Source organism: Juglans microcarpa x Juglans regia, chromosome 2S, assembly GCF_004785595.1.
Source record: "Juglans microcarpa x Juglans regia isolate MS1-56 chromosome 2S, Jm3101_v1.0, whole genome shotgun sequence".
Taxonomy (NCBI): Eukaryota; Viridiplantae; Streptophyta; class Magnoliopsida; order Fagales; family Juglandaceae; genus Juglans; species Juglans microcarpa x Juglans regia.
Genome location: NC_054597.1, coordinates 21,132,648 through 21,147,512, shown reverse-complemented (window position 1 = coordinate 21,147,512; position 14,865 = coordinate 21,132,648). Strand labels below are relative to the sequence as shown.

The 14,865-nt window shown below is 36.7% G+C and overlaps 2 protein-coding genes across 5 annotated transcripts; both read right to left on the bottom strand.

The window, feature by feature from the left end:
• Window positions 1-443: 443 nt before the first annotated feature.
• LOC121251677 (2Fe-2S ferredoxin-like) lies at window positions 444-8,783 on the bottom strand. 4 transcript variants are annotated; one of them, XR_005938078.1, is made up of 9 exons: window positions 8,654-8,783; window positions 8,337-8,427; window positions 8,145-8,212; window positions 3,278-3,393; window positions 1,956-2,062; window positions 1,569-1,618; window positions 1,369-1,451; window positions 1,006-1,225; window positions 444-900 (listed from the first exon to the last, which is right to left on the bottom strand). XR_005938078.1 is itself a non-coding variant. In XM_041150995.1 (8 exons), exons 2-8 carry the CDS (start codon window positions 8,401-8,403, stop codon window positions 1,129-1,131), a joined length of 588 nt encoding a protein of 195 aa, XP_041006929.1. In that variant the 5' UTR covers window positions 8,404-8,427; window positions 8,654-8,783; the 3' UTR covers window positions 1,002-1,128. The 4 variants fall into 4 exon arrangements, 2 of the variants coding, with proteins under 2 accessions (XP_041006929.1, XP_041006930.1); XR_005938079.1 differs by lacking the exon at window positions 444-900 and adding an exon at window positions 1,717-1,834 and having other exon boundaries at window positions 1,209-1,225; window positions 1,369-1,493; XM_041150995.1 differs by lacking the exon at window positions 444-900 and having other exon boundaries at window positions 1,002-1,225.
• Window positions 8,784-12,800: 4,017 nt separating this feature from the next.
• On the bottom strand, window positions 12,801-13,921 carry LOC121251676. The gene is made up of 2 exons (XM_041150993.1): window positions 13,160-13,921; window positions 12,801-13,052 (listed from the first exon to the last, which is right to left on the bottom strand). Exons 1-2 carry the CDS (start codon window positions 13,491-13,493, stop codon window positions 13,018-13,020), a joined length of 369 nt encoding a protein of 122 aa, XP_041006927.1. The 5' UTR covers window positions 13,494-13,921; the 3' UTR covers window positions 12,801-13,017.
• Window positions 13,922-14,865: the final 944 nt, after the last annotated feature.

Here is a 14,865-nt window from a genome sequence, read left to right as displayed (position 1 = left end):
AAGCTGGAAAATCCTAAACGATATCATTCCCACTAGAGCTTTGACTAGAAAATTCATTCCTTTGACTGATAATGAATCTCAATGCCCTATTTGTAAAAGTGAAGAGGAAACTCAATCTCATTTGTTCTTCTCTTGCCCCTTTACTAGAATCCTCAAGAGATAGTCCCCTTGGCCCTTGAACATTTCACATTTTGCAAAACATGAATTCGGTCACTGGTTAGAATGCATAATCTCTCCTATTGAGAAGCTAAACATTCCTAGTAATGATGAGCATAAATTCCAAATCTTTGCCATTAATGCTATGGATAGCATCTAGTTCCTTTGAAATAAGGTTGTTCATGATTCCCTGGCCCGAATATTGATACCTTTATTTCTATCACTCTAAAGATTTATAAGGAACATTGTAATACATGTGGCAATAAACAAGTGAATGAGAGCCACAATTGGAAAGCTACACTCAGAGGACATTACATACTATTCTTCGCAGTAGCCGTAAGAAATACAGGTAGTACAGCAACAACAATCTGCAGATCAGAAGATGGTACTCCAATTTTTGTTATCACAAAGCACATCGAAAGCCAGAATCCAAATCAAGGCGAAACCACGACAATGTACATCGGTCTAGAAGATATGCAGGCCAAACAAATCAAGAAAGTAGTCATTGCAGGCGATTTTCTAGTGGCGTTGCAAGCTATAGCTGACCCTGAAAATATCTCGAAATGGAAGTGTACAGTTACGAAGAACTATATTGGCTCATCGATAGGTGAAATTATACACTTTGGAGTTGGCCCAAATCTGTCAGTCGACATCCACCATCATTTAAAAAAAACAAAAAAAAACAAATATAAGTTTTGATTGTGCCCCATTTGAAGGGTGTAAAAGCCCCATTTACGCCGCATCCTATTTTAAGATAAATCCAGTAATTTTTGTCAGCAACCTTAAGTAAGCAACATTGTAACCAATAAAAAAAAAAAAAAAAAAAAAAAAAAAACCCTGACCACTAACCAAATGGTACGGTTCTCTTTGATCAAATAGAATATAAGAGCTACAAAATTGGGATGATTGAGTCCTTTCTCTCAGCAAACAATTTCAGTGTCATTTGTATAACCCTTGTTCGGTTTTGGAACTTTAAACATCAACTGCAAAGTTTCTTGTCGCAGTGGGAATTGCTAAACGAATTCCATCAAGTTCGGGTTTTGCAATCACTTGACAACCAAGACGAGACCTGAAAGATCCAGAACATAGATTTAAATCTTACCAAGTCGCTTAAACAAAAAGAAAAAAACTAGAAAAAAAAAATCAAAATAAAAATAGCATTTAATCTGGCATAGGGCATCATGAAAAATCATTCGTGTAAAAGGAACCTACGTTTCAGAAAGGCCGAAGGCCAGATCCAGCATGTCATTTTCCTCATCCGTAGGGTCTTCTAACTTGTTGTAGTACTCCGTGTCCTACCATAAATACGATTCGATGGTTAGCCCCTCAAATTTCAACTGTATAAAATGTTGGACTAAACACAAGAAATTCCAAAAGTATCCTTGCTTTGATACAAATAGCCAAAATCATACCATAACAATCACGTGACACGTTGAACAGGCAAGCGAGCCTTCACATGCTCCTGTTAAAGACATTGAAAGCAGAGCATTAGATTTTATAATGATGATCAAAGAAAACAAGTTCTTCCACAAGGAAAAGATTTATCCATCAATTCTCTGCCCGAAAGAAGAACTTCGGTCTCCCAAGAAAAACAAAGCATGATAAAGGGAAGGGGAGAGCAAGAGCAGCCCCATGTTACAGTTAAAATGGTCCATCAAGAGCTGTGTCCAAAAATGCCCTATTTATGAGAAATGAATTTCAGCAAAACCATTTCTCTAGATGGCATTAATCATAGGAGAACAAAGTACAAGCTAAGGTAAAGGTTCAAAACACGACTAAATAAACATCAGAATCTTTGCCTTCAAGTTCCATATCATTTTCAAGAGCAGCTTCTAACATGGACATTCCAAGGGGGACCATAATCTGCTTTTCCTCTCCCTCCTTGTCAACAAATGTGACAGATATCCTGAAAAAATAAAGCGTCCAGTTAAAAAGAATTGCTAATCTTGATTGAGGATTGTAATCTCGCATTACCTTGGAGGAAAAAGTTATTACCTTTTATAATGATTTCAAAGGACTCCAATTGAAATATTAATTAGTCTTTTTAAAGTATAAGGGTCCGTTTGACAACACAAGTAGATCACAACCAGTCAGTTGCAGGAGTTTCTAGAAGAATAGGATGCATCTGGTTATTCTCAGGAACTTCAAGAAATACAGATGAGGCCTAACCCAATCCCCTTCTAGCTAGCGCATATTAGAGTTTTATTCAAACGAAACAAGTCCTAAATCAAGCCCAATCTGCCGCACCTCTAGAGAATTAAGCCTCCTTCCCGCCACTCCTTAGTAGACCTATTAGAAGCCTATTGCCAATATAAAAGTCCTTGAAGGTATGGTATGTAAGTATCTTCGATATCATCTAAAATACTTGAGAATATTTTCTCACATCATTTTCTGGGTCTTGAAATTATATTTTATAGTTTTTTTTTTTTTTCATTATAAAAGCTCGCTTTTTTGCACTTTAAGCTCACACAAAAAGCCCCAAAAAGCGCTTAACATGCTTTTCTAAATGTGCTTCACTTTTGATAAACGAAGGGCTTTGGCCCTGGTACTTTGCACTTTAAGTGCGCTTTTAACAACACTGGTATGTTTGAATTAGGAAATTGTGGAGAATTTAGAAAACTTTGGCAATGTATTTTGTTAGGTTTTGTGAAAGTTTTGAGAATTGTTTTAAGAGAAATTTGTTAAGATATGATTTGTATTGGGGTTGGTGAAGAGTGGGTAGGAAGATTTGAAAATTTGCTTGAATATTAACTTTTTAACAGTTGTCTTTTTTTGTTGTTGTAAAAGTCGTTTTGATTTTGTGCTTTTTATTTTTTTCACTCAAATCTAGGCAAATGATTAGATGAAAAGTACTGTAGAGCTATAGATTTTTTTGTTTTAGATTTAAGGATGGCTGGATTAGATGAAAAGTATTTTATTTTGTGTGGGAATTTAAGAAAGTTGTAATGATTAGATGAGATGAGAAGAATGATTGTGAAAACAAATGAGGCCTAAGTCATCTATTTATTAGACTCATTAATAATATCACACTAAATTATTCACCACTAGGGTACAATATAAATTCATGGGACAATTGTAACCATGAAATTCTTCCAGTCCATTTTATACAACCAGAACTTACTTTTTGTTCTCTTCACTCTCTACCTCAGATGCAGTGTCAGCAGTAATGGTAGAGAAATGATGATGCTTCTGAAATAAGGCTCCCTGGAACATGTTTGTTTCTGTTTGACGTCCAAACTATTTCATGGAACAGGAAAATTATGAGTACAAAACATCTCCTCTTAACTGAAAGTGTAATTTTGTTGAAAAGCAAGTTTATTCCAAAAACTATGGAAACAGGAATGGATAATTGCAAATTACGGGAATGGACAGAATCCCTAGATTTTATCAACGGATCCCCAAATTAAGCTAGGAGATTCTTCGGTAGAAATTGGAGATTTTGCCCATTTATTTAACATTGAAATTATCCACACTCATTTACATAGCTATGGAAAAGCTATTCCCATTCATATAAAATCCTATTGCAAGGTTCACTTTCAACCCGATGCCGCTTCAAAGCAAAGTAGGAGTGCCCTCAGTGCCCGCAATTGGTTTTGTTTTGCCTCACAGAATATAAGAGTATCATCTGCAAATAACAAATGAGAAATGTTTATAATACCCCTAGAGGGGTCACCAACCAATAGCCATGAAACCACTGCAAACCAACGGCAAAGTCATTCTACTCAGTGTCTCCATAACTATGACAAAACAGAGTGGGCACAGTGGATCCCCTTGTCTCAGACTTCGAGAACTAATTTTTTTGATAGGGAAAAATGGTTGTTGAAGAAGCTAATTGGACTACCATTTACTAGCATAAAGAATCTCGCTGTTGATATGCAACATCTAATCCATGAGCACTATCTCTCCACGAGCACATACCTCCCAAGCAAGTAGAGTAAGAAATCCCAATTAACATTATCATATGCATTCTCCATATCTAACTTACATAGGACCCCCGAGTTACCAAATTTTTGTCTGCTATCTAGACACTCATTGGCAATGAAGACTGAGGCCCTATTTGGAACTTGGACTAAACTCAGTTCAGTCTAATTTTAAGCTGAGTCTAACATTCAAATACCCAACTCTTAAATCACTAAACTCATCTCAACTCAAAACATCTTTACACATAGGACCCACAACCTTTTTCAACTTAATACCTCTTTACATGCGGGACCCACAACCTTTTTCAACTTCCCAACACATCTAAACTCATCTTAAGTGGGCTCACAAAATTCCCTCTACCATCTCAATCCACTACTATTCATAAAGAACTCAACTCATCTAAAATAAGTTCAACATCCAAACGGGGCCTGAATCTAGGATTTGCCTTCCAAATACAAATGCGTTTTGGGATTTTGTTATAATCTTTCCCCCAACACATCCCCTAAACAGTTTGCAAGCACCTTAGAGATGATCTTATACACCCCACTCACAAGACTAATGGGCCGAAAATCTTTGACATCCGATGCTCCAATCTACTTAGGAATTAGTGCTATGAATGTGGCGTTAAGGTTGTTTTCAAATTTTCCAGCCATGAACAGCTCCTGAAACACCTTCATTAAGTCCTCCACCACTTCCCAACAAGTTTGGAAGAATCCCATAGAAAATCCATCCGGCCCAGGTGCCTTGTCTTTGGCCATTTTCCTCACCACATCATGAACCTCCATCTCCTCGAAAGGCTTCTCCAACCTCAAGACATCCTGTAGGTCAATAGAATCAAAAGCTAAACCATTGAGCTTGGGCCGCCACCCCATTTCTGTAAGCAAATGTTCAAAAAAACCCAACAACATGATCTCTAATTATAGGGGCCTCGGTACATGTTGCACCCTCTATATTCAGCATCTCTATGTGTTGTTTCTCTTGTGAGAATTGGCCATTCTATGAAAAAATGTTGTACTTTGATCCCCTTCTTTCAACTACAAAGCTCTAGATTTTTTACACCACGAAATCTCTTCTAGCAAAATAACCCTCTCTAATTCAGTAACCACCTCTTGACTTTCGAGAAATTTCTTCCAAGGAAAGAACCCAGCCCTCCTATGTCCTCTCTAGCTCCTGAAGCTCTTCCAATATGGACTTCTTTCGTTCCCCTATATTGCCAAAAGAGTGCATGTTCAAAGTCTTCAAGTCATTTTTTAAAGCTTTCAGTTTACTTGCAAGAATAAAACAAAGGGTTCCATCAAACTAATATGAGGACCATCATTGTTGAACCCTGTCCACAAAACCTTCAATCTTCAGCCACGTATTTTCGAATTTAAAATATCGATGCCCTCCTTGGATACCACCACAATCAAGCAAAATAGGAAAATGATCCGTGCACAGACCAGACAGCTTCCCTTGACATACTTTCGGATACTAAACTTCCCAAATCTAGACCATGTATGATTATTTGACCACGTGAATCCCCTCCCATGAGAGGGATGTCCACCAAATTCAAGTCAAAAATAAATTCTGAAAATTCTGTCATTGCTGGTCGCATTCTACTATCTCCTGAGTGTTCACTTGGAAATCTTACAACATTAAAGTCACCACCTATACACCATGGTAATTCCTACCAGCTAAATACTCCAGCTAATTCTTCCCATAACATACTTTTATTGCTGTCCAAGTTTGGCCCATAGATACCAGCAAAGGCCCACATAAAGTTATCTTCCACACTTCTAAAAGAGCATGCCACTATGTACTCCCCTAAAGTCCTCCATTCTCTCCACCATTCTTCTATCCCACATCACTAATACACATCCTGAAGCCCCATCAGTTGCAAGATAATATACTTCTAACAATTCTTCTTGTAACATATTTCAATTCGGGGTTTCCTGTAAGCATACAATGTCTACCCTCCACTCACGAAACAAATTTTTTATACTAATATGTTTATTTGCCTCGCTAAGCCCTTGGACATTCCAACAAACAATTTTAGGCTTCATAAAATAGGTGCTATTTCATTCCCTTTAGATCTCTCACGACTTGCACTACCCTCATAATTAAGAGACGACGTTAGCCTCTTTAGCTCCCTCTGTTTTTTAGAATTTGGTTTTTTAGGATCAACATGAGCAGCTTCAATGGCTGTAAGCAGTGCCATAAATTGCTCCTCAAAACCTTCACACTCCATTCTTACACAATATTGAATTTCCTTAAACTTCTGTAGAACCCAATTCGAAACATTAGACTGATTTGGAAGCATACAGTTAAGAGGAAAGGGTTCCCCCTCCCTGTTAGCCCACTACGAAACTAGCGGCGTCCTCAGCTCACCCTCAAAAAAATTCTCATACTCCCATTTTGAGGACCTTGTATCAGTATACGGCTCTTAGAAAACCCTTCATCTACACCCACGTCCCTTAATTCCTCTAAAAATAGGTCTCGGGTATCATCCACATCATCCATTTGCTACGTAGCCTTCGCCAAAGAGGATGTCATCGTCGGAGGGGTGGCAGCCTCTTCCTTGTCGCTCGTTGGCGTTATCTGGCTCAGATGCGCTAGAGAGCCAGCACCTAGGTACTCATCAGCGTTATCTGGCTCAGAAGAGCTGTGAGGTACCATTGTAGAGGCCTCTGTCGTCACCTCTCCCGTCGTCGCCTTCACCATCACAAACCAAACAACTAATACCAGAATGCCCAGTTAACAAGAAAAAATGAAAAGAAAATGGAACGCAAGAAGGAATAAGGGAAAAGGGTTATTATTGAAATATATGTTAAGGGTTTTATTAATAAAGTTCTAGAATAATTTGATGTTTTTGGAAACTTCTTACATAGCTCACAAAACCAGACTTCTAAATAAATTGCCTCAAAACAAAGTTCTAGAATATTTTGATGTTGATGAGCCATTGCCCAATTGTAAATGATCCATCACTAAAGCTTCCTTGGATGAGCAAACCTAAGTTCTAAATAAACTGCCTCAAGGGTCTTGATCGCCAAAACATACACTTGTCGAACATTTATCCTTGAGCCGTTGCTCACCACATATCTACTAAAACTTGAGAACTCTCCCCAACCCCTTGGGATGCTCTTCCAAAATCTCACTTCAAATGTCTCATTTACTTCCTCTGAACACCATCCACACCACAAAAATAATAAATTTTGCATTGGCCAGCATCCTCCAAGGACACTCAATCTCGACGGTATACCTCCATAATTATTTCCTTTAAAGGGTTTGACTAAATATAATTAAGTAGACCCCTACCCTCCCTAAACTATGATTTACAATAAAGTTGCTTCATTCAAGCTTATAGAAAGTTCCAGATGAAGGAATTTCCTAGCACAACAAATGGGAAAGAGACTACCACTTACAAATGATAACTAGAATGTAAAACTGCGCGAGTACAATTTCAGGAACCACTGTAATCCAAACAAAAATATTCTGGTGGACAAAACTGCTAAGAAATTTATATTTAGATGAAAATAAGGGGCACAATAACTAATAAACTCGTGTAAAAATCCAGAAAACCACCACCAGGTTTCCAATTCTACAAAAATATATATATCTAATGTCGCCACAAAATAAAGAAGGGAAAAAGGAATAATCAACCACTCCACTCAGTGATCACACTGTCCTCCATCTAAGCCCGTATAAGAAGCCATGACTAATAAAGGTTGTCTAGACAGATCCTCGTATGTTCTATGACTGGCATTTATATAAAATAATTTAAAAAAGTGAAAGCAGTGACATATCGAATTTAACTACTGAAGATTCCAGGTATGACAGCTGATTCAATTAAAGAACCCATCCAACATCCAACATCCACAGAACCAAGAACGGTGTCATCTTATGTTAAGTGAGCGGTGAATACAACTCCCTTAACATTCCATTTAGATCGTTGCATCTATGTTGTTTATTCTTTGAACACTTCGGTGACTAAATACGCACTTATTGATCAGAAAAGAGAATGAAAAGCATAGACAATGATGTTGCCTAAAAAAGCAACTGATAAATAAGAAGCTTTTGGAGATACTGACAATTGGTTTCAAATATTGGCTGTAAGGCCTTTGAACATGTCCTGCTCTTATAATGGGTGCAGATTCTCCTGCCAAAAAGAACCCACAATTCAGAATCAAAGATAATATATCAAAATTACTCGTGTTGCTGTGAGTAACTTCATGTATTTTAAAATTTAAATTGTAGATTTCGCTATAGAAACATCTATAGACCTCTTGAGAGCTCTTTGAGAATCCAATCACCAACTCGTCTTGAAAGTTTAGGAACTGACATAATCATTGCGGCACGCTAAACACGGGTGAACTGTGAAATTCAAATGAACTTTCGACTTAATGGTAATAAATCACTAAAAATAACGAAAGCATACTCCAATAAACATATACCTATCAAACTATTGAGCATTACATTAGAGAAAGGAAAGAAAGGTACGCAGTTGAGAGCGATATAACGGAAATTAAAAGGTACCGAGAAAGCATTAGAAGCGTCAAATACAGAAACAGAATGGGAAATGAAGGCAAAAGCAACGAACCTCAGATTTCAATGTTCTGATTACGAAACAGATAGCTGAGGGCTTGAAATTGGGCCGCCAAGGGAAGAAGAAGAGTGGTCCTGTTCGTGAGGCTCGTCGAAGGATCCAAAAAAATTAAAATAAAATAAAAGGGAGAGGCTACCAGCCGGATGCGTGAAATTCTCTGTTTTACACCCACAAATAATGAGATGACACGTAAGAATTGTAGCAAATTGAAGAATAGAATCATTTGTAGAGACTTATCATTCACACAGTTCTTTATTTCTTTCTCCTCCGTTTTCTCACTTCCCTCTCTCGATGATAGGCCAAAACTCATTTCCTTGCCCCTCTCTCTCTCTCTCTCTCAATGGAGGCCTTTTCCGGATTCTCTTCGCCCTGCCTTAAGACACCAGATTTTCTTCGTAATTATACAAGGAAACATGGTGTGGGAATCATAAGGGCCTCTGTGGCTGTTGTGCAGCAGACCAAGAAGACCAAGGTTGCACTCATCGGTAACCCCGCACTCACTAATGGTCTAAAATTATTTTGCTGAATTGAAATCATTGAGGTTGTTGGATTTGAGTGGAAACAAGAATCGATAGGTTTTAATGTCAAGAAAAATACCTCCAGCCATTGATATTATTTATTATTTTTACTACGTTTCTCTCTGTGTTTGGCACTTCCAAACTCTTCTCCACTCTATTTAGATGGTATAATACCGAAGGGAATTGAGTGAGTGAATCTGGGAACTAAACAGTGTATTTATAGCCGAAACCTCCATCAAACTTTGGTGTTTACGTGTCCCACGTGATTCTATTTTCATGGGATCAGTTTATGAACGTGATGGAAGAGTAGTGGACCACTTCAATGACTCTTAAGCGATAGATTCGTTCTCACGAACGTCTCCGTGAGAAACGAGAAACGGTCAACATTCTCGCACTTGGTCCACACTCCTAATCTAAGATTTCATCTTAAACATATCGATAATCTTCATTTAAGTAATAAATACATGAATCATGACGATAGGTCCTCTAATGACGAGTATTACCTTCCATGTATTACTATGTATTTATTATTTAAACATTATAATTTATGTGGGAACAATTTCTTAATGAATAAATCCTATGTTTATTCATGGTCCAACACAGATGAATTTTTCTCAAAATTTAAATTAAGATGCATATCAATATGAGAAAAAATATCAAAATATTTATGAATTTCATTAAAATAACATTGTTCATACAATGAAAAATTACATAATGGAACCAAGTCCCATGTTCACTACATGATCCTTGAATTTCAACAGTGGCATGCCCTTAGTCAAAGGATCAGCAATCATTAGTTTAGTGCTTACGTGCTCAATGACCACTTTATTTTCTTTAATACGTTCCCTTATGGCTAAATATTTAATGTCGATGTGTTTACTCCGACTTCCACTTTTGTTGTTTTTAGCCATAAAAAAAACAGCTGAATTGTCGCAATACATTCTCAATGGCCTATAAATCGAATCCATAATTCTAAGCCCAGAAATGAAACTCTTAAGCCATACACCATGTGAAGTAGCCTCAAAACAAGAGACGAACTCGGCTTCCATAGTGGAAGTGGCAGTCAAAGTCTGTTTGGCACTCCTCCATGATATAGCTCCATCAGCCATAAAAAATATGTATCCTGATGTTGATTTACGTGAATCAATACAGCCAGCAAAGTCAGAATCTGAGTAGCCAATTACTTCCAGATTGTCCGTTCGTCTATACATAAGCATGTATTCTTTGGTTCATTGAAGGTATCTCATTACTTTCTTTGCAGCTCTCCAGTGGTCTAAACCTGGATCACTCTGATATCGTCCCAACATTCCTACAGCAAATGCAATGTCAGGTCTTGTACAGACTTGAGCATACATTAGGCTTCCGACAGCAGAAGCATATGGAATGTTCTTCATTTGTTCCCTCTCAAGGTCGTTCCTTGGGCATTGGTTCAAATTGAACCTATCACCCTTCAAAATGGGAGCTACACTTGGTGAACAATCCTTCATTCGGTTTCTCTCTAAAACTTTATTAATATAGGTTTCCTGAGACAGACCCAAGATACCTTGAAATCTGTCTCTATGGATCTTAATGCCAATGACATAAGATGCCTCACCCATATCCTTTATATCAAAATTTTTAGAGAGGAATTGTTTCACCTCATGCAACAAACCCTTATCATTGGTTGCTAGCAAAATGTCATCCACATATAAAACAAGAAAACAGATTTTACTCCCACTGACCTTCTGGTATATACGTTGATCCATAATGTTTTCTACAAAACCGAATGAAGAAATTACATGATGGAATTTCAAATACCATTGTCGGAATGCTAGTTTTAAACCGTATATGGATTTCTTGAGCTTGCAAACTAATTGCTCACCATCACTAGAGTGTAATCCTTCAGGTTGTTTCATGTAAACCTCCTCCTCTAGATCTCTATTGAGAAATGTTACTTTCACATCCATTTGTTGCAACTCTAAGTCAAAATAGGCTATCAATGCCAAAATAACACGCAAGGAATCTTTCTTAGATACAGGAGAGAAAGTCTCCGTGTAATCAATTCCTTCTTTCTGAGTGAATCCTTTAGCAACGAGTCTTGGCTTGTATCTCTCAATGTTGCCCAATGAGTCTTTTTTAGTTTTAAAGACCCATTTACATCCAATGGCTTTCACAGCATTAGGCAACTCAACAAGATCTCAGGCTTCGTTACTCTTCATGGAATTCATCTCTTCCTTCATGGCATTGTACCATAATTTTGATTTTTTGCAACTCATAGCTTGTGAAAAGAACTCAGGATCATTTTCGGCTCCAATGTTATAGTCAGATTCTTGCAGATACACAACATAATCACTAGGAATTGCTGATCTCCTTGCTCTAATAGATCTTCTTAATGTTGCACCATCATCTTCCTAAGAAGTATGTGGTTCAACTTGTTGTCCAAAAGTTGTTGTCAACTCTTGAACTACTTGATCTACTAGAACGTCGTCAACAGCTTGTAGAATGTCAATGATTGGTTGTTCAACACCAGTTTGCACTTGAGGGATATTGTAAACAATAACCAATCTATCACTTGAGGTGGAAGGTTGAGATTCTGAATGATCATTCTCATAAACTATGTTCCTGGTTTGATCACTCCCACTGATCAAGTCATTTTCAAGAAACTTTGCATTTCTTGATTCCACAATCCTAGTACTGTGAGATGGACAATAAAATCTATAACCCTTAGACATTTCAGCATATCCAATCAAATACCCACTAATGGTCCTTGGGTCTAGTTTCTTCTCTTGTGGATTATAAATTCTCACATCAGACGGGCATCCCCAAACGCGCATATATCGCAAACTCGGTTTCCAACCTTTCCATAATTCAAATGGCATTTTAGGAACAGCCTTGGTTGGAACTCGGTTTAATATATACACTGCCGTCTTAAGTGTTTCAGCCCACAATGATTTAGGAAGATTGGAGCTACTAAGCATACTCTGCACCATGTCTAATAATGTTCGGTTTCTTCTTTCTGCTACGCCATTCTGGTCTGGTGAACCAGGCATGGTGTATTGGATAACAATCACATGCTCTTGAAGAAACTTTGCAAATGGCCCAAGTGCTTGTACATTCTCTGTGTATCTACCATAATATTCTCCACCTCTATCTGATCTCATGATCTTAATTTGTTTATCGCATTGTTTCTCTACTTCAGCCTTAAATATTTTAAAGGCATCTAAAATTTCGTTCTTGTTATGAAGCATGTAGAGATACATATATCGTGAGTAATCATCTGTAAAAGAGATGAAGTATTTCTGACCATGTGAGTCCATGTCTGGACTACATATATCAGTATGTATGATCTCTAATATGTCTGAACTCCTATTGGCACCTTTCTTTGACTTGTTGGTCTGCTTTCCTTTTATGCAGTACACACAAGGCTCAAAATCAGTAAAATCTAGAGCATTACGTACCCCTTCATTTACTAATCTTTTAATTCTATCTATGGAGACATGACCTAATCTCCGGTGCCATAATTTAGAGGAATCCTCATTAATAACACATCTTTTAGTGCCAGTGTGAACATGCATTGAATCATAAGTAGTATTGTTTTGTAAATTAATGCAATAAAGACCATCAGACAAAATACCATTCCCAACACAATCAGATTTATAAAATAAACTGAATGATGAATTTGAAAAATTAAAGGAATATTCAAAATGTACTAGTCTTGAAACTGAAATCAAGTTTCTAGAGAAACTTGAAACATAAAAGGTCTTTTCCAACTTTAAAACAAAACCACTAGATAAAATTAAATAGCAAATTCCTACAGCTTCCACATGCGAGCCCATCTTGTTTCCTAATAAGATGCTTCGCTCACTTCCAACTGGCTTCCTTAGGTTTTGCAAACCCTGCAAGGAATTTGAAATGTGGATTGTTGATCCAGAATCAATCCACCATGTGTTAATATTGACATTAACCATATTAGATTCATAACAAATAAGTGAGGTTGGATTACCTTTGTCTGCAAGCCATTTCTGGAATTTGGCGCATTCCTTATTCATGTGTCCTTTATTTTTACAGAAAAAACACCTGGAATCTTTCTTAATACCACATTGGGGAGTTATTTTGCCTTTTCCTTTCAGTTTGGCTTGAGATTTGCCCTTTTCATGCGTTGCCAGCATTGCACTTTCACCCTGTTCCATCATCAGTCTCCTTTCCTCTTGAACACACATGGTCATGAGTTCATTAATTGACCATTTATCCTTATGTGTGTTGTATGAGATTTTGAATGGTCCATATTGATGCGGGAGGGTGTTCAAGATGTAGTGCACCAGGAAGGACTCCGACATTTCAACCTCGAGTTTCTTCAATTAAGCCACATTTTCCCTCATTTGCATGATGTGCTCACGCACACCTTTCACATTAGTGAGCCTTAGGGATGAGAACTTCATGATTAGGGTGGTTGCTAGTGCCTTGTCTGAAGTGACAAATTGTTCATCAATGGCCTTTAGCAAGTCTCAGACCTTTTCATGCTGATCAACAGAACCACGAATACCAGCAGATATTCTAGTCTTAATGAACATCATGCTTAAGCGATTAGATCGCTCCCATCGCTCATAAAGTGCGATGGCTGCTGCATTGCTGGTATCAGTGAGTGCTGGTGGTTCGTCTTTCCTAATAGCATAGTCTATGTCCATCCACCCTAAATGAAGAAGAACTCTCTCCTTCCAGACCTTATAATTATCTCCCTTAAGTTCAGGGATATCATAACGAATATCAGAGAATTTGTAAGTTGTGTAACTGCATATAGATTACATGCTTACGTTAAAATTGAGGCCTAAATAAATATTCATGTTTTACCAATATAAATCATGCTTAAAAATTGAATCTAATGACATAAAATTGCCTCTGGGCTAAATTTTTAATTCAAGTAGATCCAATTAATCTATATGATAGAATTTTATCAAATTATTTACTTAATTCATAATTCTAAAGGGTATATTATGATTTGATGTATATTCTATCTTAGACTTTTATGATAAAACTATCAAATTATTTACTTAATTCATAATTCCTGTGGGTAATTTATGAATAACTTGATATTTTATCCTAATTAATAATATAAATATAATAAAAATTCATGTGGGATAAAATTTATTATATTAAGTCTAATTAATTACAATTAATGTCTAATATTCTTTATGTGATCCTAATCAATCATAATATTTTTTCTTAATTAAAGATGATGTGGCTATTCTCTAATTAATTAAAATTATATAGATCACTAGACATTAAATTTCATAAGACTAGCTTAATGTTATGAATTACATAATACTAACATATTATTATGCACAAATATACTCACAACATAAGCATAAATATTGCACAATCAAAACTATAATATTATGCATAACATTTAATTTCATGCTTTAAACTATATACTCATCCAAAAATTGCATGTATTAATATAAAGCAAAATTAATCAATTCATGCAAACTAAATATGAGCATAATAAACAAATTTACACTACAATTATCCAAATTGCATATAATTAAATTAAAAAAAAATTATAAGCACAAAGGGCATGAGCCCAAAAAACCCACTTTTCAAGCTATCTAAATAAAAGTGGAATTTTTTTTTTTTTTTAAACAGACCCATGTAAACGACCTGTCTTTTTTCCATTCCGGAAAAACGACGTATCGTTTTCCTTATTGTTTAAAA

Excerpts from the sequence above, each read along its gene's own strand:
- LOC121251677 (XM_041150995.1), bottom strand. The coding sequence starts at position 8,403 with ATGATTATGTCAGTTCCTAAACTTTCAAGACGAGTTGGTGATTGGATT. Across the intron at positions 1,619-1,955 it reads AAATGATATGGAACTTGAAG|GAGCATGTGAAGGCTCGCTT; the intron begins GCAAAGATTCTG and ends TGTCTTTAACAG. Across the intron at positions 1,452-1,568 it reads CGTGTCACGTGATTGTTATG|GACACGGAGTACTACAACAA; the intron begins GTATGATTTTGG and ends TATTTATGGTAG.
- LOC121251676 (XM_041150993.1), bottom strand. The coding sequence starts at position 13,493 with ATGTCGGAGTCCTTCCTGGTGCACTACATCTTGAACACCCTCCCGCAT. Across the intron at positions 13,053-13,159 it reads GAAATGGCTTGCAGACAAAG|GGTTTGCAAAACCTAAGGAA; the intron begins GTAATCCAACCT and ends AATTCCTTGCAG.